Source organism: Cherax quadricarinatus, chromosome 5, assembly GCF_038502225.1.
Source record: "Cherax quadricarinatus isolate ZL_2023a chromosome 5, ASM3850222v1, whole genome shotgun sequence".
NCBI lineage: Eukaryota > Metazoa > Arthropoda > Malacostraca > Decapoda > Parastacidae > Cherax > Cherax quadricarinatus.
Window position 1 is genome coordinate 72056924 of NC_091296.1, and position 27777 is coordinate 72084700.

Here is a 27777-nt window from a genome sequence, read left to right on the forward strand (position 1 = left end):
TGTAAAGAGAGTAGTAAGGGAGAAAAAGTTAGCATATGAGAAGTTTTTACAAAGCAGAAGTGATGCAAGGAGGGAAGAGTATATGGAGAAAAAGAGAGAGGTTAAGAGAGTGGTGAAGCAATGTAAAAAGAGAGCAAATGAGAGAGTGGGTGAGATGTTATCAACAAATTTTGTTGAAAATAAGAAAAAGTTTTGGAGTGAGATTAACAAGTTAAGGAAGCCTAGAGAACAAATGGATTTGTCAGTTAAAAATAGGAGAGGAGAGTTATTAAATGGAGAGTTAGAGGTATTGGGAAGATGAAGGGAATATTTTGAGGAATTGTTAAATGTTGATGAAGATAGGGAAGCTGTGATTTCGTATACAGGGCAAGGAGGAATAACATCTTGTAGGAGTGAGGAAGAGCCAGTTGTGAGTGTGGCGGAAGTTCATGAGGCAGTAGGTAAAATGAAAGGGGGTAAGGCAGCTGGGATTGATGAGATAAAGATAGAAATGTTAAAAGCAGGTGGGGATATAGTTTTGGAGTGGTTGGTGCAATTATTTAATAAATATATGGAAGAGGGTAAGGTACCTAGGGATTGGCAGAGAGCATGCATAGTTCCTTTGTATAAAGGCAAAGGGGACAAGTGTGCAAAAATTATAGGGGGATAAGTCTGTTGAGTATACCTGGTAAAGTGTATGGTAGAGTTATTATTGAAAGAATTAAGAGTAAGATGGAGAATAGGATAGTAGATGAACAAGGAGGCTTTAGGAAAGGTAGGGGGTGTGTGGACCAGGTGTTTACAGTGAAACGTAAGTGAACAGTATTTAGATAAGGCTAAAGAGGTCTTTGTGGCATTTATGGATTTGGAAAAGGCGTATGACAGGGTGGATAGGGGGGCAATGTGGCAGATGTTGCAGGTGTATGGTGTAGGAGGTAGGTTACTGAAAGCAGTGAAGAGTTTTTACGAGGATAGTGAGGCTCAAGTTAGAATATGTAGGAAAGAGGGAAATTATTTCCCAGTAAAAGTAGGCCTTAGACAAGGATGTGTGATGTCACCGTGGTTGTTTAATATATTTATAGATGGGGTTGTAAGAGAAGTAAATGCGAGGGTCTTGGCAAGAGGCGTGGAGTTAAAAGATAAAGAATCACACAAAGTGGGAGTTGTCACAGCTGCTCTTTGCTGATGACACTGTGCTCTTGGGAGATTCTGAAGAGAAGTTGCAGAGATTGGTGGATGAATTTGGTAGGGTGTGCAAAAGAAGAAAATTAAAAGTGAATACAGGAAAGAGTAAGGTTATGAGGATAACAAAAAAGATTAGGTGATGAAAGATTGGATATCAGACTGGAGGGAGAGAGTATGGAGGAGGTGAATGTATTAAGATATTTGGGAGTAGACGTGTCAGCGGATGGGTCTATGAAAGATGAGGTGAATCATAGAATTGATGAGGGGAAAAGGGTGAGTGGTGCACTTAGGAGTCTGTGGAGACAAAGAACTTTGTCCTTGGAGGCAAAGAGGGGAATGTATGAGAGTATAGTTTTACCAACGCTCTTATATGGGTGTGAAGCATGGGTGATGAATGTTGCAGCAAGGAGAAGGCTGGAGGCAGTGGAGATGTCATGTCTGAGGGCAATGTGTGGTGTGAATATAATGCAGAGAATTCGTAGTTTGGAAGTTAAGAGGAGGTGCGGGATTACCAAAACTGCTGTCCAGAGGGCTGAGGAAGGGTTGTTGAGAGAGTGGAGAATGGAGAATGGAGTGAAACAGAGTGACTTCAAGAGTGTATCAGTCTGTAGTGGAAGGAAGGTGGGGTAGGGGTCGGCCTGGGAAAGGTTGGAGGGAGGGGGTAAAGGAGGTTTTGTGTGCGAGGGGCTTGGACTTCTAGCAGGCATGCGTGAGCGTGTTTGATAGGAGTGAATGGAGACAAATGGTTTTTAATACTTGACGTGCTGTTGGAGTGTGAGCAAAGTAACATTTATGAAGGGGTTCAGGGAAACCGGCAGGCCGGACTTGAGTCCTGGAGATGGGAAGTACAGTGCCTGCACTCTGAAGGAGGGGTCTTAATGTTGCAGTTTAAAAACTGTAGTGTAAAGTACCCTTCTGGCAAGACAGTGACGGAGTGAATGATGGTGAAAGTTTTTCTTTTTTGGGCCACCCTGCCTTGGTGGGAATCGGCCAGTGTGATAATAATATAATAAAATAAATATATACATACATGCAAAAAATTTAAACTTTAGAAAAAAATTAAATTTAGCAATTATATTACAATCAATAGTGTGATCCAAATAGAATACACTCAGCTAATTGCATTCATTAACCATTAATGAAAGTGTTGACTGAAATTGCAGATATAAAATAGGTACATACTCTATTAGGCAAAGGAAACAGTGACCAGTCCAACATTTATTACAACTGCATTTCAGTTGCTAAAGAGATTATCAAGCCAATGCAATCAGTACCAAGATGCAGTGGGTATATCAAAGGAACACAGCGAGGAGAGGGAGGCAGAAAGTCATCATGAATTCATAGTAGTGATAATAGTAATAGATGTAAGAATATTGTTCTCAGGTGATAATGGAGTTTATTTTTTTAAGGAAAATGTGTGCTTATATTTCAAGACATTATGAAGCTACCTTTGCTCTGTGTAGCGGTATCTGAAATGATGATTAAGGCTGCTTCTAGTCATTTTCATCTGTGAGTTTCTGGTTCCTTAATCATTAAGTGGTTCAGTTATATCATGACTGGTGTTTTTCTAGTGTTGTACATCTGCACTGTTCAGGTTGTTGTATCTGCATGTGTATGTGTGTTCAATTAGACATATCTTAGGTTTCTAGTGATTTTCCTTAATGTGTATATACCTTGTCCCAGCTTCCACAGAGAATGTAAACCTCTGCAATGACTGGTATGCATTGGGAAAACAGCTAGAAACCTAGGACATGTCTAAATGAACACATGCATGCAGATGTGGCTTGAATAATACACATGCACAATAACAGATCACCACCAATCATCTGATGACATGGAATGATGCTCACTTAATAATTAAAGAATAAGAAACCCACAGATGAAAGTGCCTAGAAGAGGCATTAATCTCCATTTCAGATACTCTGACACAGATCAAAGGCAGCTTCATCCTCTCTGATATATTAGCATGAATCCTCCTTAAAATGATAGACCCTGTTGTTATCGAACACAACAAATCATTTTATTACAGCTACCATGATTTATGTCCTGCCTCCTGCTGCCCACTTTGTTCCCTTTCTATACCCTGTTTTTATTGACAAAATCATTGGTAAGCAAAACACAGCTGTAATAAATGTCTCATTGTTACTAGTCTCCATTTAACTAATATTTCAGTAATTTTACCAATAAATGTATAGGTACATACTCCATGAATCTTCCTCTCTTAGCCTTAAAGGCAGTTTTCTCTCTGCTATCTGGACACTGTCTCTTGATACCAGAAGGACCGCTATCGTTCATATTTTCAAAAGCTGAAACAAAAATGCACATTAACACTGTAACACGTATGTCTTGGTTAAACATTCGCATACTGAAGCCTAACCCAAGAGGTTAATGTGCAAACAAAAGAAGGAAGATGGACCTATCTTTTCTCACTTAAGTCTACGACATGCCTACATGTAGGATGTTGCGAAGTGACTTGTACAGTAGGTCCCCACTTTATGGCATTTCGCCTTGCAGCATTCCGCTAATATGGACATTTCAAATTATGACCAAAACTTGTTATACGGTTCCCCCCACCTGACCTTCTATATGGTCACAGAGCCACCGGTTTGTTTACATTCTATGTAAGCAAGTCTCTCCATTAAGACTGGAAACTTTCCAAAATTTCAAGTGTTTGAAAGTTACTATGTATTTTATACATACTCTGATAATTATACTTATGTAGACCTGTACCTAAATAAACTTACATACTGTGCTAGGAGAGGAGAGTTATTAAATGGCGAGTTAGAGGTATTGGGAAGATGGAGGGAATATTTTGAGGAATTGTTAAATGTTGATGAAGATGGGGAAGCTGTGATTTCGTGTATAGGGCAAGGAGGAATAACATCTTGTAGGAGTGAGGAAGAGTCAGTTGTGAGTGTGGGGGAAGTTCATGAGGCAGTAGGTAAAATGAAAGGGGGTAAGGCAGCCGGGATTGATGGGATAAAGAAAGAAATGTTAAAAGCAGGTGGGGATATAGTTTTTGGAGTGGTTGGTGCAATTATTTAATAAATGTATGGAAGAGGGTAAGGTACCTAGGGATTGGCAGAGAGCATGCATAGTTCCTTTGTATAAAGGCAAAGGGGACAAAAGAGTGCAAAAATTATAGGGGGATAAGTCTGTTGAGTATACCTGGTAAAGTGTATGGTAGAGTTATTATTGAAAGAATTAAGAGTAAGATGGAGAATAGGATAGCAGATGAATAAGGAGGCTTTAGGAAAGGTAGGGGGTGTGTGGACCAGGTGTTTACAGTGAAACATATAAGTGAAAATTAAAAGTGAATACAGGAAAGAGTAAGGTAATGAGGATAACAAAAAGATTAGATGATGAAAGATTGGATATCAGATTGGAGGGAGAGAGTATGGAGGAGGTGAATGTATTCAGATATTTGGGAGTGGACGTGTCAGCGGATGGGTCTATGAAAGATGAGGTGAATCATAGAATTGATGAGGGGAAAAGGGTGAGTGGTGCACTTAGGAGTCTGTGGAGACAAAGAACTTTTGTCCTTGGAGGCAAAGAGGGGAATGTATGAGAGTATAGTTTTACCAACGCTCTTATATGGGTGTGAAGCATGGGTGATGAATGTTGCAGCAAGGAGAAGGCTGGAGGCAGTGGAGATGTCATGTCTGAGGGCAATGTGTGGTGTGAATATAATGCAGAGAATTCGTAGTTTGGAAGTTAGGAGGAGGTGCGGGATTACCAAAACTGCTGTCCAGAGGGCTGAGGAAGGGTTGTTGAGAGAGTGGAGAATGGAGAATGGAGCGAAACAGAGTGACTTCAAGAGTGTATCAGTCTGTAGTGGAAGGAAGGCGGGGTAGGGGTCAGCCTAGGAAAGGTTGGAGGGAGGGGGTAAAGGAGGTTTTGTGTGCGAGGGGCTTGGACTTCCAGCAGGCATGCATGAGCATGTTTGATAGGAGTGAATGGAGATGAATTGTTTTTAATACTTGACGTGCTGTTGGAGTGTGAGCACAGTAACATTTATGAAGGGGTTCAGGGAAACCGGCAGGCCGGACTTGAGTCCTGGAGATGGGAAGTACAGTGCCTGCACTCTGAAGGAGGGGTGTTAATGTTGCAGTTTAAAAACTGTAGTGTAAAGCACCCTTCTGGCAAGACAGTGATGGAGTGAATGATGGTGAAAGTTTTTCTTTTTTGGGCCACCCTGCCTTGGTGGGAATCGGCCAGTGTGATAATAAAAAAAAATAACTGTGCTGGCATGCAGGTACAAATTAAAATCACTAAGAGTGTCCCTCTAGTAATAATGATACTAATACGTAATAATAATAATCACTCTTGGGCACATTAAATGTCTTATTTTACCTTAATATAGACATTTTCATTAATCCATCTATGATATTTTCTTCAAAATTATATAAGAAACATGTTACATAACAAATATACATGGTACATACATCCACAGTACAATAAATTTCACATAAATATGAGGCGAGGTAGCCGGGCTGAGGGAAAAAATTAGGTTTTCTCTGTTCCAGCACCAGAGAAAATGCGCATCAATGCACGTTTAACCCAGTGATTCCCTTGAACCCATTCGGCTTTGTTTACAATTCTCAGCATGACTTCTCATCACTTCTTCCTTCATTTACGATGGCATCTAAAGGTAGTTGTTAGAAATGATTACATTCAGTGAACAAGGTAAGTCGATGGTAATAATATCGCTCTGGGCCACTTGCAACGGCGGCGACTGCCGCTCACCCGGTAAACTTTGGTTTACTTGCATTCGAAGGTTTCTTGTTATTTTCACTACTTTTTTTTCACGTAACTTATGTGGCCTGTGAGACCAAAGTATGGTGCAATGTTCATATATACATTCGTTGAATGTAACACAATTATAGCAAAAACACTAGTATCATTGTTTACAAAACTTGTTTACACAAACAAAATTTTTATTATTACGATTGTTTTATAATATATATACATATGTACAATCACTGGACACTTTTCTAGAACTGCTGCAGCTTGTAGAATTCTTTGAAACATGGGTCTATACACAATGGTGTTTTACACTCCTCACACATAAAACAAGTGTCTCTGCGTTTTTGTGCACAGACATAATACCTCTTCTGAGCGTATTTCTTGAAAGCAGTAGCAGGCAGTGGTATGGGGTAGTGATCACCAGGCCTCAGACGAGAGGGCATGTTGATAATTTCGTGGGCGCTGGTCTATTGCAAGTGTTGTTCCTTGGTACTTGAATATTATTTTTCTCTGATAACTGAAACAAAATTCACCCTATTTGAGTTTGTTGTTGGTCTTCAACTTATACATATTATAAGCATTCAGCATGGAAATGTCAAGAAGATGGAAAAAAATTTTTATGTACCACTTATAACTCCTGCAAACCCAATCTGCATGTCACATTTGTCCACTAACCACATACTGAGGTTGAAATCCATCACAGCTGCAGGTTTTACAATGGGTTCATTGGTCTCTATTCTGTTTGCCAGTGTCTACCATTTCATGTCGGTGAACTGATGTCAACAGTGTGACATCACGTTTGTCATGCCACAGAAATGCCATGATGTCATTGGCAGGAAACATCTGAATATCACCTCTATGAGTGCCAGCGTCAAACCTGGGCATATGTTTACAATTTCCACGTACTGTGCCACACACATCTGTCGTGTTCACTCACAAGAAATCACTGAGTAAAGGGCTTGTGTACCAGTTGTCAGTATATAAAATATGCCCCTTACCAAGATATGGTTCCATCATTGTTCTAACCACATCACCAGAGATACCCAGTAACTTCCTGGTATCTTGCAATGTTTTACTGCCAGTGTACACAATTATATCCAAAACCAGACCACTTTTGCAATCACAATACAAATAACTTTATACCAAAGCGTTTCCTCTTGCTTGGTATATACTGCTTGAATGAGAGTCTGCCTTTGAACAAAATCAAAGACTCATCAATAACAAGCTTCTTGAAGGGATAAAAATATATACAGCACTTTTGTTTCAGGTACATAAACACATTTCTGATCTTATATAACCTGTCGCTTCTGTCAGGCCTTGTTTTGTCTGAAAAGTGTAGCATACGTAACAGTAGCACAAATCTATTCACTGGTATAATGTCACTGAAAGCTGGGGTTGAAATCAGGCAGTCTGTCGACCAGTATGTGTTGACACTATGCTTATACACATGTGGCATAAGCATTATTGTGACAAAGAACAGATACATCTCTGCCACAGTTGTATCCTTCCACTGGTGAAGGCGTGATCTAGGTGAAAGAATTGTTTGCCATGGTGTACTCAAAGTATGTATTGCTTTCCCTGACAATGTCCATCAGGGGTTCATCGAAGAATAACTAAAAGCATTCCAGTTCAGTAGCATTGTTCCCAAGTGTACATGATAGCCATATTCCACTTTGTGTTTCATCAAAGTCGTGTGGATTGGGAACAAAATTGTCACCTTGCTGCCAATCCCAGATGCGGTCTGCTGGTGGGTTCTGGACATTGAAAGGTGGTTGTGGTTGTGCAGATTGTGTTTGTGGATGTTGTGGGAGTGTGCGGTTGGTCGAGGCTGGTTGTGGTTGTGCCGAGTTAGCAGCATCGGTAGTAGAGTGGCCTGCTGCTGGTGCCACATGACTCATGCCACCATCACTATCACCACCACCATCTGCTGCCTCAGTCACATCATTCATACCCATTGTAACAATATCATCATCTTCACTATTAGTTCGTGGTGTAAGGCCACAGGATGTACTCTGAGATTTACTCCTTTCCCTTGGAACAACATATGACACACTACCAGAATGCATGCTACATCGTATATACTGCCGCTTCACTGGAGAATATTCACCCTCACTGTCGCAACTAGAACTGCTTTCAATAGCTTTGAAATCATTATCATTATCACTTTCACTGCTCACATGTGAGTCTTGTACACTGGCAAATAGTCTCCTCTTTCGTCCTGGTACAGATACGTAAATTTGAATGACACTGCCCAGCACCAGATGTGGATGGTTGTGGGTTGTCTGAATTTTCATCACTAATTACGTTATCCTGGGTGCTGCTTTCGGTCACACACTCCAAAACCATGAAATTCACTTTCATTGGCACTTCCATCACTGTTAGAGCTATCACTTGGGAACAAAAGACCTCCAGTCCGCCGAGGAGTGAGGCACGTACTTCTTACCGCGAGACATGGTGAAAATGGACTACCAAGATGGCGTTCCCACAATGCACCACTGAGTCCCGATTTTTTTCACAGGGTGCACACCCACCACTCAAACCCGTTCTCTTTCATGTAGGCCTACCAGCTTTCTCCCGCTTGATTTGAAGCCGCTAGAATTTTTTTCTTTTTTAACAAGTCGGCCGTCTCCCACCGAGGCAGGGTGACCCAAAAAGAAAGAAAATCCCGAAAAAGAAAATGCTTTCATAATCATTCAACACTTTCACCTCACTCACACAATCACTGTTTTTGCAGAGGTGCTCAGAACACAACAGTTTAGAAGCATATACATATAAAGATACACAACATATCCCTCCAAACTGCTAATATCCCGAACCCCTCCTTTAGAGTGCAGGCATTGTACTTCCCATTTCCAGGACTCAAGTCTGGCTATATAAAATAACCGGTTTCCCTGAATCCCTTCACTAAATATTACCCTGCTCACACTCCAATAGATCGTCAGGTCCCAAATACCATTCATCTCCATTCACTCCTATCGAACATGCTCATGCACGCCTGCTGGAAGTCCAAGCCCCTCGCCCACAAAACCTCCCTTACCCCTTCCTTCCAACCTTTTCGAGGATGACTCCTACCTCGCCTTCCTTCCCCTACAGATTTATACGCTCTCCATGTCATTCTACTTTGGTCCATTCTCTCTAAATGACCAAACCACCTCAACAACCCCTCTTCAGCCCTCTGACTAATACTTTTATTAACTCCACACCTTCTCCTAATTTCCACACACCGAATTTTCTGCATAATATTTACATCACACATTGCCCTTAGACAGGGCATCTCCACTGCCTCCAACCGCCTCCTCACTGCTGCATTCACAACCCAAGCTTCACACCCATATAAGAGTGTTGGTACTACTATACTTTCATACATTCCCTTCTTTGCCTCCATAGATAACATTTTTTATCTCCACATATACCTCAATGCACCACTCACCTTTTTTCCCTCATCAATTCTATGATTAACCTCATCCTTCATTAATCCATCCACTGACACATCAACTCCCAAGTATCTGAAAACATTCACTTCTTCCATACTACTCCTCCACAATTTGATATCCAATTTTTCTTTATCGAAATCATTTGATACCCTCATCACCTTACTCTTTTCTATGTTCACTTTCAACTTTCTACCTTTACACACACTCCCAAACTCATCCACTAACCTTTGCAATTTTTCTTTAGAATCTCTCATAAGCACAGTATCATCAGCAAAAAGTAACTGTGTCAATTCCCATTTTGTATTTAATTCCCCATAATTTAATCCCACCCCTCTCCCGAACACCCTAGCATTTACTTCTTTTACAACCCCATCTATAAATATATTAAACAACCATGGTGACATTACACATCCCTGTCCAAGACCTACTTTTACTGGGAAGTAGTCTCCCTCTCTTCTACACACCCTAGCCTGAGCCTTACTATCCTCATAAAAACTCTTTACAGCATTTAGTAACTTACCACCTATTCCATATACTTGAAACATCTACCACATTGCTCCCCTATCCACTATCATATGCCTTTTCTAAATCCATAAATGCAATAAAAACTTCCCAACCTTTATCTAATTACTGTTCACATATATGCTTCAATGTAAACACTTGATCTACACATTCCCTACCCACTCTGAAACCTCCTTGCTCATCCGCAATCCTACATTCTGTCTTGCCTCTAATTATTTCAATTATAACCCTACCGTACACTTTTCCTGGTATACTCAGTAAACTTATTTCTCTATAATTTTTACAATCTCTTTTGTCCCCCTTCCCTTTATATAAAGGAATTATACATGCTCTCTGCCAATCCCTAGGTACCTTCCCCTCTTTCATAAATTTATTAAACAAAAATACCAACCACTCCAACACTATATCCTCCCCTGCTTTTAACATTTCTGTCATGAGCCCGTCAGTTCCAGCTGCTTTACCCCCTTTCATTCTATGTAATACCTCACGCACCTCCCCCACACTCACATCCTGTTCTTCACTCCTAAAAGATGGTATACCTCCCTGGCCAGTGCATGAAATTACCACTCCGCTTTCTTTGTCGACATTTAAAAGTTCCTCAAAATATTCTCGCCATCTACCCAAAACCTCCATCTCCCCATCTACTAACTCCCTTCCTCTGTTTTTAACTGACAAATCCATTCGTTCTCTAGGCTTTCTTAACTTGTTTAACTCACTCCAAAATTTTCTTATTTTCATTAAAATTTCTTGACAGTGCCTTTCCCACTCCCACTTTGACAATTTTCTTCTTATTCTTAGTAATTATTACAGGAAAAGGGGTTACTAGCCCATCGTTCCCGACATTTTAGTTGACTTTTACAACACGCATGGTTTACAGAGGAAAGATTCTTATTCCACTTCCTCAAGTTGGCTGTCTCCCAATGAAGCTCACCTTTATCTAGAGAGTCATAGAGGTTTTTCTCCCTCAGCTCCCGTTGCTGATAATAGGAGTCATTTTGAAAGATGTGCTTTGGAGTTTCTTTCAACTTTTCAAACTTTTGACGTTTTCGTTCCTGCATTTCTCGCTCTCTTTCTGCTTTTTTGCTGATGAAGTCCTTTAATCTGAAAAAAATAAAAAATGTTTTTAAAGATGTATGACATTTCATTACCTTTTTGTTTTATCCACAATGTTGCAGTGATCACATGAATAGCACCTGCCAATGTAAGGTAATCACTCGGCAGACAAATTATGTATACTGGATCTCATTTTAAAAGCAGTAATTGTCAACTACTAGTGTCCCTTGCTTTGTGCAGATGATTGCAAGCTAATGTAAGCTATACTAAGGTCAATCAGACCATGAACATACATTACTACATAATAACAATGCTCAATACTGCAGGCTTTTTATGAACTGTATGACTTGCATATGGCTACTGTACCCATGATATATCCATTGACTTGCTTCAAGAATTTTTCTAGTCTTGCAGCCCAGCCTTGAGCCAGACTTTTCTGTTGGTTGTCTATTTGACCAGATTTTTTTTACTGTTGGTGGCCTACTAGTCTACATGTCCATCACAGTCTGGCTGATCTGGCATTTGGAAAAGGTACTAATTCTATTTCCTCTTGAAATTTTTACACCTGTTCTGGCAATGTGTCCACTGTGTGCTGATAGCAAGTTGAATAATCCTGAACCACATGTGTTGACACAGTGATTTGAATAGCATTACCATTGGCACTGTTTCTCAATTTAAAAGGCTTCATTATCCACTGTCATTTTCCTGGTTGAAATGATACATCATCTAATATTTTATTTTACCATACATACTGTCAATAGTTCCTATTTAATAGGTTGGTAGACAGCAACCACCCAGGGAAAAACTACCATCGTGCCAAGCGAGTGTGAAACGGAAACCTGTAATTGTTTCACATGATGGTAGGATTGCTGGTGTCTTTTTTTCAGTCTCATAAACATGTGGAATAACAGGTATATCTTGATACTTCTATTTATACTTAGGTCACTCTTCATATGCATGTTACACACATTTACAAACCCATCTGGGTTTTCTTTTATATTCTTAATAGTTCTTGTTTTTCCTTATTTCCTCTTATCTCCAAGGTAAATTGAAAAGGAATTCTTCCTCCATAAGCCATGCACATCATAAAAGGTGACTAAAATGCCAGGAGCAAGGGGGTAGTAACCCCTTCCCCTGTATAAATTACTAAATTTGAAAAGAAAAACTTTCATTTTTCTTTGAAAAGATAGTAAAGATAAAGGATACTGGAGAACTTAGAGATAAAGAATCTTTACAAAAATTATGAATTTAGGGATGGAATCTCCTGTTCTTGCAAAGGCCCACTTGTTACTTTCTTTCCCACATTCTGTTTCATTCCTTACTGTTATTGTCTACTTTGTCATTCAGATACCTCTTGACCTACCAGGGTACTCTGCATTTAAACCCTGCCTGTTCCTCTAATTTATGGACTCATCTCTGATGTGGTACTATATCAAATGCTTTTTTAGGCTACAAGAATACACATGATACAGTACTAGATACACATTAGATACATTACAAATACATACCCTCTGAAGGCCCAGATTCCTATTTCCCTGATGTTACAAATATAACATCTATTGGTACAGACATCACCAGAAAATAGTATAATACTCCTCCTCTAGCATTTAGCCTATTTCTGGCTTTGTAACAGTTCGTCAGTAAGAACTCAAGACCAATTATCATGTACTGTACCATACGGAGCTTTTCATAGCAATCTGGGGTTAAGTTTTTCCTCATAGTATTTGACAAGTGCTCTTTCTCAACAGGGTTTTGCAAATGGGAATGCAACCGGTTGAATAATTACCAACAAAAAAAGTATGAGAACTTTATTAAACAAAAGGTTAGTCTAGAGTTAACAACATACATGTATACAGATAAAATTAATGATGTTGGAATTAGGCTCCTAAACACCACTAGGTGCATAGGTTTGATAATTATTATGAGTATTCAATATTTCTGTACATTATATTTAGACTGTGCTTTTATCATTTACAATACTGTACAATACTTTATTCTTAATGATAAACTTTACCATATGGTACATTACTGTACTGCATTATACTCAAAAGTATGTACTAGAATAAGTAATATACATGTGTGTGGCATGCTCAGCAAGATTCAATAAAGAATGTTACTGACAAAAGCAATAAGTTCCTAAATAGACTAACTCCTGACCAACCAAGAGGCAACAATCACTGCTTTCTTTGAACAGTAAAGATCGCCAAACTGCAAAATGTACGAAGCATCCATAAGCAGCACAGCATCGCCCAAGGAAGGAAACATTGACCCTAACTGGGGACATGGAATATGTCCTCCATAAAAGGCAAAAAACTCCAAATTATAGAATCTGAGTTCAGCAACTTCCAAACCCCAACTATAACAGTGCATAGATGTTAGTCAGAGCAAATCAGATCTAGAGTTAGACTTGGGACCTGAAGCACATTGAATGTCTTGATTCACCTCAGAAAATGTAAAAAAAAAAAAATCATTTATTCTAAACAAAGCTGTGTGTACAGAGTTGCACCGAGTACAAGATATATGTTCTGGCTCACCATATCACACATCATCATCTTTCAATAAACCGGCTGTATCCCACCAAAGTAGGGTGGCCCAAAAAGAAAAACAAAAGCTTCCCTTTTTAACTTTAGTAATGTATACTGGAGAAGGGGTTACTAGCCCTTTACTCCCAGCATTAGAGTCGCCTCTTGCGACACACATGGCTTACAGAGGAAGAATTCTGTTCCACTATCCCATGGAGATAAAAGGAAATAAACAAGAACAAGAACCAATAATAAAATAGAAGAAAACTCAAGAGGGGTGTGTATACATACTTGTGCATGCAAGTGTAGTGTGACCTATGTGCAAGTAGAAGTAGCAAGACATACCTGAAATCTTGCACGTTTATGAGACAGAAAAAAGACACCAGCAATCCTACCATCATGTAAAACAATTACAGGCTTCCATATCATACATACTCTACCAAAAAATGAGTCTGCATGACAAGACCAGAGAACAAAGTTCTACCAGACAGGGTGAAGAGGAGAGGTGTTGCCTTGATGATGTCCAGCCAGGGAAAAGAGCCAGAAACAGGTTAGATGATAGAGTGGTATCAATAAGCTGACCTAGCATTCTCTGGTAGATGCCTACTTTAGTAGATGCAGCATTTGTAACACTTCGTGTTCTGACAATTCAGTGGTCAGTATCATATACAAGGGATACTTTTGTACAATACCAAGCCTTGTAGACAGACATGTTTAAGATAAAGTATTGCAGCATTTTCAACAAAAACTGTACATAAAATTTACAATGATATAAAAGTTTGCAGAGGGGGGAACAAGTTATCTGTACTGTACAAAACACTGTCCCAACATAGTGGATGAAAATTTTCAACATAACTGATTTTTTTTTATTTTACAAAAGTTCACTACTTTCTGTGACAGGAGAGCCCCACTTCATGGCACTTCATTTTACACCAATTCGCTAATACAAACATATCAAATTATAACCAAAAATTTGTTTATACGGCTCCCTGATTTGCTATTATAGCATCTGAGTGCCACTCTGCTTGCTTACATCCTCAGTGAGCTCTGTCTCTCAATGATGCCAGGAAACTTTCCAAAATTTCAAGTGTTTTATAATTACTGCATATTTTATACATACTCTGATAATTATACTTATGTGTACCTGTACCTAAATAAACTTACACACTGTGCTGGCATGCAGGTACACATTAAAACCAATAAGAGTGTCTCACTAGTGTTGAAGATGCCATAATAATAATAATAATAATAATAATAATAATAATAATAATAATAATAATAATAATAATAATCCCTCTGGGCTGTTTTAACCCTTTGAGGGTCGACAGGCCCTCTCCAAAACTCGTTCTCAGGGTCGGCCAAAATTCAAAAAAAAAATTTTTTTTTCTTATGAAAAAATAGATTTTTTTTTTCTAAACATTATAGGCTAAACAAAAATTTTTTACCGTCAATACTTACCGAGATATGGAGGCATGAAGTTTGCCAAAATTGAACAACATCTGGTAACATCGCCAACTGCCGTCACCCAGTATTTTTCTATTTACTTTTTTATGTACTATTTTCAATTATTTTTCAATTTTTCTGAGAAACTTTTATGGCCTCTGAGGCCAACATGATCATTATTTTGTAAGTTATTTCTTTTTCAATACTACACAATAAGGGCGTAAACACTGTTGTCATTATTTTGTTTATAGAAAATATTTACACAAACAAATGATATGAAATGTTGTTTATTACTATTTTTCTATATTTTATATACACATATACAGTCACAGGGAATGTTTCTAGAAGTTCTGCAGCCTGTGGAACTCTTTGAAACATGGTGTCATGCACAGTGGTGTTTTACATTCCTCACACATAAAACTAGTGTCTCTGCGTTGTTGTGGGCGTTTTTTTGTATGTGAACAGACGTAACACCTCTTCTGAGCCTTTTTCTTGAAAGCAGTAGCAGGCACTTTTACCAGGAAGTGATCACTTTGCTTCAGACGAGCAGGTAGTTGTTGATAATTTGGTGGGCGGTCAATTGCAGGTGCTGTTCCTTGGTACTTGAATACTATTTGTCTGATGACAGAAACAGAATTCGCCGTACTGTGGTTTGTTTCTGGTCCTCATTTTATACATATTATAAGCATTGAGCATGGAAATGTCCAGAAGATGGAAAAAGAGTTTTATGTACCACTTATAACTCTTGCGAACACAATCAGCAAACCCAATCTGCATGTCACATTTGTCCACTGAACGCATGTTGAAGGTGTAATCAATCACAGTTGCAGGTTTTAGAATGGGTTCATTTCTCTCTCTATGCTGCCTGCCACTGTCTGCCATTTCATTAGGGTGAACTGATGACAACAGTGTGACATCTCGTTTGTCATGCCACCGAAATGCCATGATGTCATTGGCAGCAAACGCCTGCACCTCACCTCTACGAGTGCCAGAGTCAAACCTGGGCATATGTTTCCGATTTGCATGCACTGTGCCACACACATCTGTCATGTTCACTCACAAAAAATCACTGAGTGAGGGGCTTGTGTACCAGTTATCTGTATATAATAAATGCCCCTTACCAAGGTATGGTTCTATCATTGTTCTAACCACATCACCTGAGATGCCCAATAGCTTCCTGGTATTTTGCAATGTATAACTTCCAGTGTACACAATAATATCCAATACCAGACCACTGTAACAATCACAAAGCACAAACAACTTTATACCAAAGCATTTCCTCTTGCTTGATATGTACTGCTTGAAAGAAAGTCTTCCTTTGAACAGAATCAAAGACTCATCAATTACAAGCTTCCTGAAGGGATAAAAATGCGTACTGAATTTCTCTTTCAGATACACAAACACATTCCTAATCTTATATAACCTGTCGTTTCTGTCAGGCCTGGTTTTGTCTGAGAAGTGAAGCATACGTAACATTAGCACAAATCGATTCACTGGCATTATATCACTGAAACCTGGGGTTGCAATCAGGCGGTCTGTTGACCAGTATGATTTCACTTTGTGCTTATACACATGTGGCGTAAGCATTATTGTGGCAAAGAAAAGATACATCTCAGCCACAGTTGCCTCCTTCCACTGGTGTAGACGTGATTTTGGTGAAAGTAATGTGTTTGCCATGGTGTACTCGTAGTATGTGTTGCTTTCCATGACAATACTTTCTATTAGTGGTTCGTCAAAGAATAACTCGAAACATTCCAGTTCAGTGGCATTGTTCCCAAGTGTACAAGATGGCCGTATTCCACTTTGGCTGTCATCAAACTGGTGGGCATTTGGAACAAAATTGACAGCTTCCTGCCAATCCCAGGTGCGGTCTGCTGGTGGGTACTGGACAATGACAGGTGGTTGTGGTTGTGGAGGTTGTGGTTGTGGAGGTTGTGGTTGTGGAGGCTGGTGTGGTGGGTGGGTGGGGTGCCTTTGTTGTAGATCAGCTGAGGCAGCGGCATGAGTGGCAGCATGGGTGGCAGCATGGCCCACTGCTGGTGCCTCACCGCCGGCACCACTACCACCACGCACATTTTCCATCCCAATTGCAACAGTATCATCGTCATTTTCACTGTCTGTTCCTGTTGCACAGCCATGGGATGTACTCCGAGATGCACTCCTTCCCCTTGGAATAGCATATGGCACACTACCAGAGCGCATATATCGTCGTATATACTGACGCTTCACTGGGGAATATTGCACTTCACTATCACTACTGGAACTAGTTTGAAGAGCTTGTAGTTCATATTCACTATCACTATCATCACATATGCTCTCATCTGAGTCTGGGATTTGGGAAAACAGAAGTTTCCTCTTGGATTCTGGTACAACTGAACATGAACAAGACGGCCCAGCACCAGAGGTGGAAGGCTGAGGGTCGTCTGGGTTTTCCTCACTATTACCGATATTATGGTCATTAGTTTCGGTCAAAACCTCACCAAAACCTTGAAACTCATCTTCACTGGCACTTCCATCTGTATTAGAGCTGTCACTGGGGAACAAAAGTGTCCCAATTCGCCGAGGAGTGAGGAGCTTCTTACCGCGAGGCATGGTGGATATTGTTTACTAAGATGGCGTTCCCACAAAGCACCACTGGGTCCCAGATTTTTTTTCTACCGCGCACACTGACCACACAGACCCATTCTCTCACATGTAGGCCTACCAGCCTTTTCCCGCGAGATTTGACGGCGCTAGAATTTGTGCGTACTAGTACGTCAAAAACCCCTGCGCGTAAGACGTACTAGTACGGCCGAAACCCTCAAAGGGTTAAATGTCGTATATTACAAATATAGACATTTTCATTAATCAATCTATGATTTTTTTTCAAGATTATACAATAAACATGCTACATATCACAAACATCATACATACTTGAAAATTAGACACATATGCAACATCTGGGTATTGTGAATGTAGATGTTTTGCCATCCAGTGGCTTTATGAATACAAATTCTAGGACATAATTTGAAGACAGTAGAACTAGTATATACAAAAGATGAGGTAATCAGTCCCTCAGCCTTGGAGTTGGTGTGAAGAGCACCATAGTCATGAAGAATCTGGATGGTGAAACATCTACATTAAAGATACCCAGATGTTGCATGTGTCTAATTTTCATCTTGTCAGTACTGTATACCATTCATGTACATAATACAGTGATACCTCTCATATCCAAACTATATGGGCTGAGACTGATTCGGAAGCACGCGAGTTTCCGGATACATGAGGAAAAAAATGCACATCCGTACCATCATATAGCCATCTGTACCCCATCATATCACCATTGGCGACGGCGCTGTAGGTTTAGAAAACGAGTCCAACATTGTCTGGCAGTGGGACCAGACACTCTGGGCTCGAATAACAGCCTCCCAGATTTCACAGATCACAGGACCATAACTTTTCAAATGGGCTGTAGACAGTGGATGTTCCAAATACCCCAAAAGTGTTTCGGCACCTGCCCTTGCTGCTGAAGTTTTTGGTCTTGGAGGCACTGGGTATGATAGTTCAGTGCCACGAACCATCATACCACTACCACGTTGTTGTAGGTACCACTTCATCACACACTCATCGAATTCCAAGCTCTGTGGCTTCGCCATCACTTTACTTTAGGCACTTTTTCCAGATTTTGAGGTGGCAGAAAACTCACTTGTGTAGGCCATAATCTTATCACGAGCCTTCTTGATATCATAGAGGGCTGACTTTGCCAAATTACACTCAGCCATAAGTCGCGTGTTGGACCAACCTGCATCCATGTGTGACAATACAGTGGACCCTCGCCTAACGAACGCATCGCATAACGCTAAATCCGCCTAGCGATACATTTTAACGCAAAAATTTTGCCTCGGCTAGCGCTAAAAAACTCGCCCAACTCGATTTGTTCTGTTCAAGACACGTCCACGTGTGGCCTGAGCACGCCTCACTTGTCCCGTGGGTGCCAGTGTTTACAAGCCAGCCACCGCAGTTGCATCCAAACATACAATCAGAACATTTCATATTATCATAGCGTTTTTAGTGATTGCACCTCCAAAATAAGTCACCATGGGCCCCAAGAAAGCTTCTAGTGCCAACCCTACAGCAAAAAGGGTGAGAATTATTATGGATATGAAGAAAGAGATCATTGCTAAGTATGAAAGTAGAGTGCGTGTCTCCGAGCTGGCCAGGTTGTACATAAAACCCCAATCAACCATCGCTACTATTGTGGCCAAGAAAACGGCAATCAAGGAAGCTGTTCTTGCCAAAGGTGCAACTTTGTTTTCGAAACAGAGATCGCAAGTGATAGAAGATGTTGAGAGACTCTTATTGGTGTGGATAAATGAAAAACAGATAGCAGGAGACAGCATCTCTCAAGCGATCATATGTGAAGTTGCATGACGATTTAATTAGAAAAATGCCTGCAACTAGTGGTGATGTGAGTGAATTTAAGGCCAGCAAAGGTTGGTTTGAGAGATTTAAGAATCATAGAGGCATACATAGTGTGATAAGGCATGGCGAGGCTGCCAGTTCGGACCAAAAAGCAGCTGAAAAATATGTGAAGGAATTCAAGGAGTACATAGAGAGTGCAGAATTGAAACCTGAACAAGTGTTTAATTGTGACGAAACAGGCCTGTTTTGGAAGAAAATGCCAAGCAGGACCTACATTACTCAGGAGGAAAAGGCACTCCCAGGACATAAGCCTATGAAAGACAGGCTTACTCTCTTGATGTGTGCTAATGCTAGTGGTGATTGCAAAGTGAAGCCTTTATTGGTGTATCACTCTGAAACTCCCAGAGTGTTCAGGAAAAACAATGTCCTCAAGGCTAATTTGTGTGTGATGTGGAGGGCAAACAGTAAGGCATGGGTCACTAGAGACCTTTTTTATGGCTGGTTACACCATGCATTTGCCCCCACTGTGAAAAATTACCTCCTGGAAAATAAATTGGACCTTAAGTGCCTCCTGGCATTAGACAATGCTCCTGGTCATCCTTCAGATGTGGAAGAGTAACTTTCTGGGGACATGAGCTTCATTAAGGTCAAGTTTTTGCCTCCTAATACCACTCCTCTCCTGCAGCCCATGGACCAGCAGGTCATTGCAAACTTCAAAAAAACTCTACACAAATGCTATGTTTGAAAGGTGCTTTGTAGTGACCTCAGAAACTCAACTGACTAAGAGAGTTTTGGAGAGATCACTTTAGCATCCTCAATTGTGTAAACATTATAGGTAAGGCTTGGGAGGAAGCGACTAAGAGGACCTTAAACTCTGCTTGGAAGAAACTGTGGCCAGAATGTGTAGACAAAAGGGATTTTGAAGGATTTGAGGCTAACCCTGAGAAGCCTATGCCAGTTGTGGAATCAATTGTGGCATTGGAGGTTAGTGGGGAGGATGTGGAAGAGTTGGTGGAGAAGGACAATGAAGAACTAACCACTGATGAGCTGCAAGATCATCTTCAACAGCAAGAGGCCAGACCTGAGGAAACTGCTCGGGAATAGGGGATAGAGAAATTGAAGAAGTTGTCTACTTCAGAGATTAAGGAAATGTGTGCAATGTGGCTTAAAGTGCAAACCTTTTTTGATGAAAATCACCCTCACACAGCTATTGCAAGCCATGCTGGTGACTATTACACTGACAATGTTGTGAAACACTTTAGGAATGTCATAAAGGAACGAGAGGTACAGGCCTCTATGGACAGATATGTTGTGCGACAGAGGTCCAGTGACTCTCAAGCTGGTCCTAGTGGCATTAAAAGAAGGGAAGTAACCCCGGAAAAGGACTTGACACCTCAAGTCCTAATGGAAGGGGATTCCCCTTCTAAACATTAACACCATCCACACACTCCCCTCCTCCCATCCCATCAATCACCACCAGATCTTCAATAAAGGTAAGTGTCATGTAATTGTACATGTCTTCTTCAGTTTGTGTGTATTAAACTTAATATTTTATGTGGTAAATTTTTTTTTTTCATACTTTGGGGTGTCAGGAATGGATTAATTTGATTTCCATTATTTCTTATGGGGAAAATTAATTCGGCTAACGATGATTTCGCCTAACGCTGAGCTCTCAGGAACGGATTAATATCGTTAGGCGAGGGTCCACTGTATTTCCCTCCATTTTTCTAGAGTAAGCACATTCCTGGCCCTCTTTGGTGTCATATACAAGATAGCTAGGACAAAACACAGCAGTAATAATGCTAAAAGAAGGAGTGAAACCCCACAAAGGCCACAAACTCGCTTCCAGACTGCACCGCCATTATGCGCACCTATCTGGTTAGGGGACAATAGCGAGATTGAGAACAGTGGGTGGCAGAGGTGGTGAAGAGCACAGCTCCTAGTGGCCAACTGGTACACTAAAGTGTGCGCCAAGTTTGATTCAGCTTTCCGCCATATCCGAACAGCTGTTCGGATGTTTCGGTAATATTTTAGAATTCTGCCCTTTCCCAGGGCCTGTTCAGATACTGGCAAGGTTTGGATAATGGCAGGCAGCATATGCAAGGTATCACTGTACATACACCCACAATCAGGGCCAGCATTAACCCTTTGACTGTCGCGGCCGTATATATACGTTTTACGAGGTACCGTGTTTGACGTATACTCATAAATTCTAGCGGCTTCAAATCAAGCAGGAGAAAGCTGGTAGGCCCACATGTGAGAGAATGGGTCTGTGTGATCAGTGTGCACCATATAAAAAAAATCCTCGAGCACGCAGTGCATAATGAGAAAAAAAAAACTCCGACCGATTTTTTTAATTAAAATGCCGATTTTGTGGTCTATTTTCGTATAGTATTTATGATTGTATTCTCGTTTTCTTGGTCTCATTTGATAGAATGGAAAACATATTATAGAAATAGAGGTGATTTTGATTGATTTTACTATAAAAAGAACCTAGAAATGGAGCTCAAAGTAGGGGAAATGTTTGATTTTTGCCAATGTTCAAAAGTAAACAAATGATGCCATTGTCCAATAAATGTCCAACTAGCTATTCTAATATGCAGTCATGAATGGGTTGATGTTATTTATACAATTATTACAGTATTGCAGTAGTCTGCATAATAGTAAGTCTTCTATTTTTTGTTTGAATAAAAATTCAAAATAGAAAGCAAGAGTAATATCAGAGGGGCCTGGAGACATGACTGATGAGCAAAGAAAATGTTATTTTAGAGCCAGGAATGTCTGCATTGTTCATTCTGGACCTTATTTTGAAATTGTCATATTTTTTAGTTTTCGTGAAATTGGCCAAATTGCAAATTTCTGACCACATTATTAGGTAGTTGAAATCGGTAAATGGGCAGTTTCTTGTACTCAATCAATAGAAAAAATGGAGTTCTAAAGAAATAGCTATGAGTTTGGGCGACTGGAACAATGGAATTAGCCGAAAATAGGGCTCAAAGTGGGCGAAATCGCCGATTTGTAAACAGCGCCGAGGTCGCTAACTTTGCGAGAGCATAATTCCGTCAGTTTTCCATCAAATTTCGTTTTTTTGGTGTCATTACAATCGGGAAAAGATTCTCTATCATTTCATAAGAAAAAATAAATTTTTTTTTAAATTTTGCGACACCAGGAGACACCTCAGGATTGGGGGTTGCGACAGTCGAAGGGTTAAGCTGATTTGATCAACTGCTCCCAATTGGGCCCCGTGCCTAAAGGGGCCCCGCGCTAGTGTGAGCTACCACACCTGGCTTTCTACTTACCTCTGTTGGGTGTGTGGTAGTCGGGTGGGCTACCACACCTGTTTTTCTACTTACCTCTCACCTTACATTAAGACTACAAATATTTTAAGTTAAGTAATAAGTGTACTGTAACGCATTTCGCTTTTTTATTGTTTTTTATCTTAGTTCTATTGCTAACTTAATATATGATAAAGTAAAGATGTTATCAGGCATTTATATGTATTTATAAGTGAAAAAAAACACGATTTGCTTTACAGCTATTTCCGCTTTACGGTGGTAGCTTGGAACTTAACCCGCCACATAAGTGGTGCTCTCCTGCATTTAATAATCCTAAAGCATAAATATTTTCAATAAAATTGACATAAAACAATTTCCATTATCTTCTTTGTCGCTCCAGTACAATGCTCTACTTGCTGAACAAGTTAACTACTGCTTTACCTCTTTTCCTCATTAATGTCTCTTAAACGTCGCCCACTCAGATCTCTGCATGCCTCACGGTTTGTAGTCTTTTCAATCTGAGCACCTGTTTAAAACAAATGTCCCTTAAATTTTCTTGGTAATTGTGATTATAAATGGTGAATGAAAAAATGAAGGATATGGATGAAATGACTGATTAAGAAAAGGATAGGATATTTTTCACTTGTGATTTCAGTCTTACATCTATCATACACCCAAACATTAATGAATACATAAGAGTGCCCTGTATACAGCATGGGTGCACATGTACAAACATACAAGTACAGTGGTACCTCAAGTTTCGAACAGTTCCCAATTCGAACAATTATGTTAGTGCATTTTTGTAAGCAAATTCGTTCGGTAACGTCACTTGAGCAGCCTTCTGGAATGAATTAAGTTCGTAACTCGAGGTACCACTGTACATGCATGTACATACATCCACAATTATGGCCCTAACTTACAACATTAATGCATTCCAGGAAATTCATAGCAAGTCAAATGTTCCATACTCAGAACCTACTTTCTTATAAGAAACAATGTAAAATATATTAATGAATTTTGAGCCCTAATTTTCTATATCTAGTTTTAGTTATCCCCCCCCCCAAAGAATTTTCACCCAACAGCTTACCTTCAATGTACTTTTCAACTGGAAATAACACAAAACAGCAGTTCTATGTGTATACATTAACACTATAATATACATAAAATATTTAATATAGTTGAGAACAATATAAATAACAATATAAATAACATAGAAACTATTTTTTAGAAACCCTTGTTAAAAATAAAAAATAACAATGGGTTATTTGATATTAAGGTAGTAGGTTGGTAGACAGCAACCACTCAGGGAGGTACTACCGTCCTGAAAGCGAGTGTAAAATGAAAGCCTTGTTTTACATGATGGTAGGATTGCTGGTGTCTTTTGTCTGTCTCATAAATATGCAAGATTACAGGTATGTCTTGCTACTTCTACTTACACTTAGGTCACCCTACACATACATGTACACATTTATCTATACACACTCATCTGAGTTTTCTTTGATTTTATCTTAATAGTTCTTGTTTCTTATTACTTTTCCTTTTATATCCATGGGGAAGTGGAATAAGAATCCTTCCTCCATAAGCCACGCATGTTGTAAAAGTCGATTAAAATGCCGGGAACAATGGGCTAGTAACCTCTTTTCCTGTAATAATTACTAAAAAGAATAAGAAGAAAATTTTCAAAGTGGGATGTCTGAATGTGCGTGGATGTTGTGCAAATGATAAGAAAGAGATGATTGTGGATGTTATGAATGAGAAGAAGCTGGATGTCCTGGCTTTAAGTGAAACAAACCTGAAGGGGGTGGGAGAGCTTCAGTGGAGAGGAATAAATGGGATTAGGTCAGGGGTTTCAAATAGAGTTAGAGCTAAAGAAGTAGTAGCAATAATGCTGAAGGATAAGCTATGGCAGAAAAAGAGGGAGTATAAATGTATTAATTCAAGGATTATGTGGAGTAAAATAAAGGTTGGATGTGAAAAGTGGGTTATAGTAAGCATTTATGCACCTGGAGAAGAGAGAAGTGTAAAGGAAAGAGAGATTCTGGGAAATGTTGAGTGAACGCATGGGGAGTTTTGAACCAAGTGTGAGAGTACTTGTGGTTGGCGATTTCAATGCTAAAGTGGGTAAAAATGTTGTGGAGGGAGTAGTAGGTAAATTTGGGGTGCCAGGGGTAAATGAATATGGGGAGCCTTTAATTGAGCTATGTGTAGAAAGAGGTTTGGTAATAAGTAATACATATTTTATGAAAAAGAGGATAAATAAATATACAAGGTATGATATAGCAAGTAATGAAAGTAGTTTGTTAGATTATATACTGGTGGATAAAAGATTGATGGGTAAGCTTCAGGATGTACACGTTTACAGAGGGGCAACTGATATATCAGATTATTATCTAGTTGTAGCTACAGTTAGAGTAAGAGGTTGATGAGACAAGAGGAAAATGGCAAAAAGTAAGAGGGAGGTGAAAGTGTATAAACTAAGGGAGGAGGAAGTTCGGGTGAGATATAAGCAACTATTGGCAGAAAGGTGGGCTGGTGCAAGTATGAGTAGTGGGGGGGTTGAAGAGGGTTGGAATAGTTTTAAAATTGCAGTATTAGAATGTGGGGCAGAAGTTTGTGGTTATAGGAGGGTGGGTGCAGGAGGAAAGAGGAGTGATTGGTGGAATGATGAAGTAAAGGGTGTGATAAAAGAGAAAAAGGTAGCTTATGAGAGATTTTTTACAAAGCAGAAGTGTTATAAGAAGAGTAGAGTATATGGAGAGTAAAAGAAAGGTGAAGAGAGTGGTGAGAGAGTGCAAAAGGAAAGCAGATGATAGAGTGGGAGAGGCACTGTCAAGAAATTTTAATGAAAGAAAAAATTTTGGAGTGAGTTAAACAAGTTAAGAAAGCCTAAGGGATAAATGGATTTGTCAGTTAACCCTTAAACGGTCCAAACAGATCGACGTTCAAATTCGTAGTGCTACAAAAGTAGATCTACTTTTTTTTTACATATTTTCAAATATAACCCAAAAAAAAATGTAGATAAAAGTTTTTTTACATGTTTTCAAATGTAAAACAAAAAAGAAGATCTACATTTTTTACATACTTTCAGATGTTAAAAAAACGTATATATACGTTTGGACCATTCAAGGGTTAAAAACAGAGTAGGAGAGTTAGTAGATGGGGAGATGGAGGTATTGGGTATATGGCGAGAATACTTTGAGGAACTTTTAAATGTTGACGAAGAAAGGGAGGTGGTAATTTCATTCACTGGCCAGTGAGATATATGTACCATCTTTTAGGAGTGAAGAAGAGCAAGTTGTAAGTGTGGGGGAGGTGCGTGAGGCATTACATAGAATGAAAGGGGGTAAAGCAGCTGGAACTGACGGGCTCATGACAGAAATGTTAAAAGCAGGGGAAGATATAATGTTGGAGTGGTTGGTATTTTTGTTTAATAAATGTATGAGAGGGGAAGGTACCTAGGGATTGGCAGAGAGCATGTATAGTCCCTTTATATAAAGGGAAGGGGGACAAAAGAGACTGTAAAAATTACAGAGGAATTAGTTCATTGAGTATACCGGGTAAAGTGTACAGTAGGGTTATTATTGAAAGAATTAGAGGGAAGACAGAACGTAGAATTGCGGATGAGCAAGGAGGTTTTAGAGTGAGTAGGGGATGTGTAGATCAGGTGTTTACATTGAAGCATATATGTGAACAGTACCTAGATAAAGGTAGGGAAGTTTTTATTGCACTTATGGATTTAGAAAAGGCATATGATAGAGTGGATAGGGGAGTAAATGTGGCAGATGTTGTAAGTACATGGAATAGGTGGTAAGTTACTAAATGCTGTAAAGAGTTTTTATGAGGACAGTGAGGCTCAGGTTAGGGTGTATAGAAGAGAGGGAGACTACTTCCCGGTAAAAGTAGGTCTTAGACAGGGATGTGTAATGTCACCATGGTTGCTTAATATATTTATAGATGGGGTTGTAAAAGAAGTAAATGCTAGGGTGTTTGGGAGAGGGGTGGGATTAAATTATGGGGAATCAAACACAAAATGGGAAGTGTCACAGTTACTTTTTGCTGATGATACTGTGCTTATGGGTGATTCTAAAGAAAAATTGCAGAGGTTAGTGGACGAATTTGGGAGTGTGTGTAAAGGTAGAAAGTTGAAAGTGAACATAGAAAAGAGTAAGGTGATGAGGGTATCAAATGATTTAGATAAAGAAATATTGGATATCAAATTGGGGAGGAGGAGTATGGAAGAAGTGAATGTTTTCAGATATTTGGGAGTTGATGTATCAGCAGAAGGATTTATGAAGGATGAGGTTAATCATAGAATTGATGAGGAAAAAAAGGCGAGTGGTGCATTGAGGTATATGTGGAGACAAAGAACGTTATCTATGGAGGCAAAGAAGGGAATGTATGAAAGTATAGTGGTACCAACACTCTTACATGGGTGTGAAGCTTGGGTTGTAAATGCTGCAGCGAGGAGGCAGTTGGAGGCAGTGGAGATGTCCTGTCTAAAGGCAATGTGTGGTGTAAATATTATGCAGAAAATTCAGAGTGTGGAAATTAGGAGAAGGTGTGGAGTTAATAAAAGTATTAGTCACAGGACTGAAGAGGGGTTGTTGAGGTGGTTTGGTCATTTAGAGAGAATGGATCAAAGTAGAATGACATGGAAAGCGTATAAATCTGTAGGGGAAGGAAGGCAGGGTAGGGGTCATCCTCGAAAGGGTTGGAAGGAGGGGGTAAAGGAGGTTGTGTGGACGAGGGGCTTGGATTTCCAGCAAGCGTGCCTGAGTGTGTTAGATAGGAGTGAATGGAGACGAATGGTATTTGGGACCTGACGATCTGTTGGAGCGTGAGCAGGGTAATATTTAGTGAAGGGATTCATCAAAACCGGTTATTTTATATAGCCGGACTCGAGTCCTGGAAATGGGAAGCACAATGCCTGCACTTTAAAGGAGGGGTTTTGGGATATTGCCAGTTTGGAGGGATATGTTGTGTATCTTTATGCATATATACTTTTAAACTGTTGTATTCTGAGCACCTCTGCAAAAACAGTGATTATGTGTGTGTGAGGTGAAAGTGTTGAATGATGATGAAAGTATTTTCTTTTTGGAGATTTTCTTTCTTTTTGGATCACCCTGCCTCGGTGGGAGATGGCCGACTTGTTAAAAAAAAAAAAAAGTTGAGAATCCTTTATCCGAAGTGCTTGCGACAGGAAGTGTTTCGGATTTT

At 39.7% G+C, this 27777-nt stretch overlaps 1 protein-coding gene across 2 annotated transcripts in view; it reads right to left on the reverse strand.

The window, feature by feature from the left end:
- Window positions 1–27777, reverse strand: part of LOC128684710 (splicing regulator SDE2) — a 68574-nt gene that overhangs the window by 16588 nt on the left and 24209 nt on the right. For both annotated transcript variants that reach the window (XM_070104125.1, XM_070104133.1), the window contains exons 4-6: window positions 23002–23086; window positions 10798–10967; window positions 3368–3470 (exon numbers count right to left, since the gene is read on the reverse strand). In XM_070104125.1, the coding sequence (XP_069960226.1) occupies window positions 3368–3470; window positions 10798–10967; window positions 23002–23086 (358 nt within the window). The remainder of the gene's footprint in view (window positions 1–3367; window positions 3471–10797; window positions 10968–23001; window positions 23087–27777) is intronic.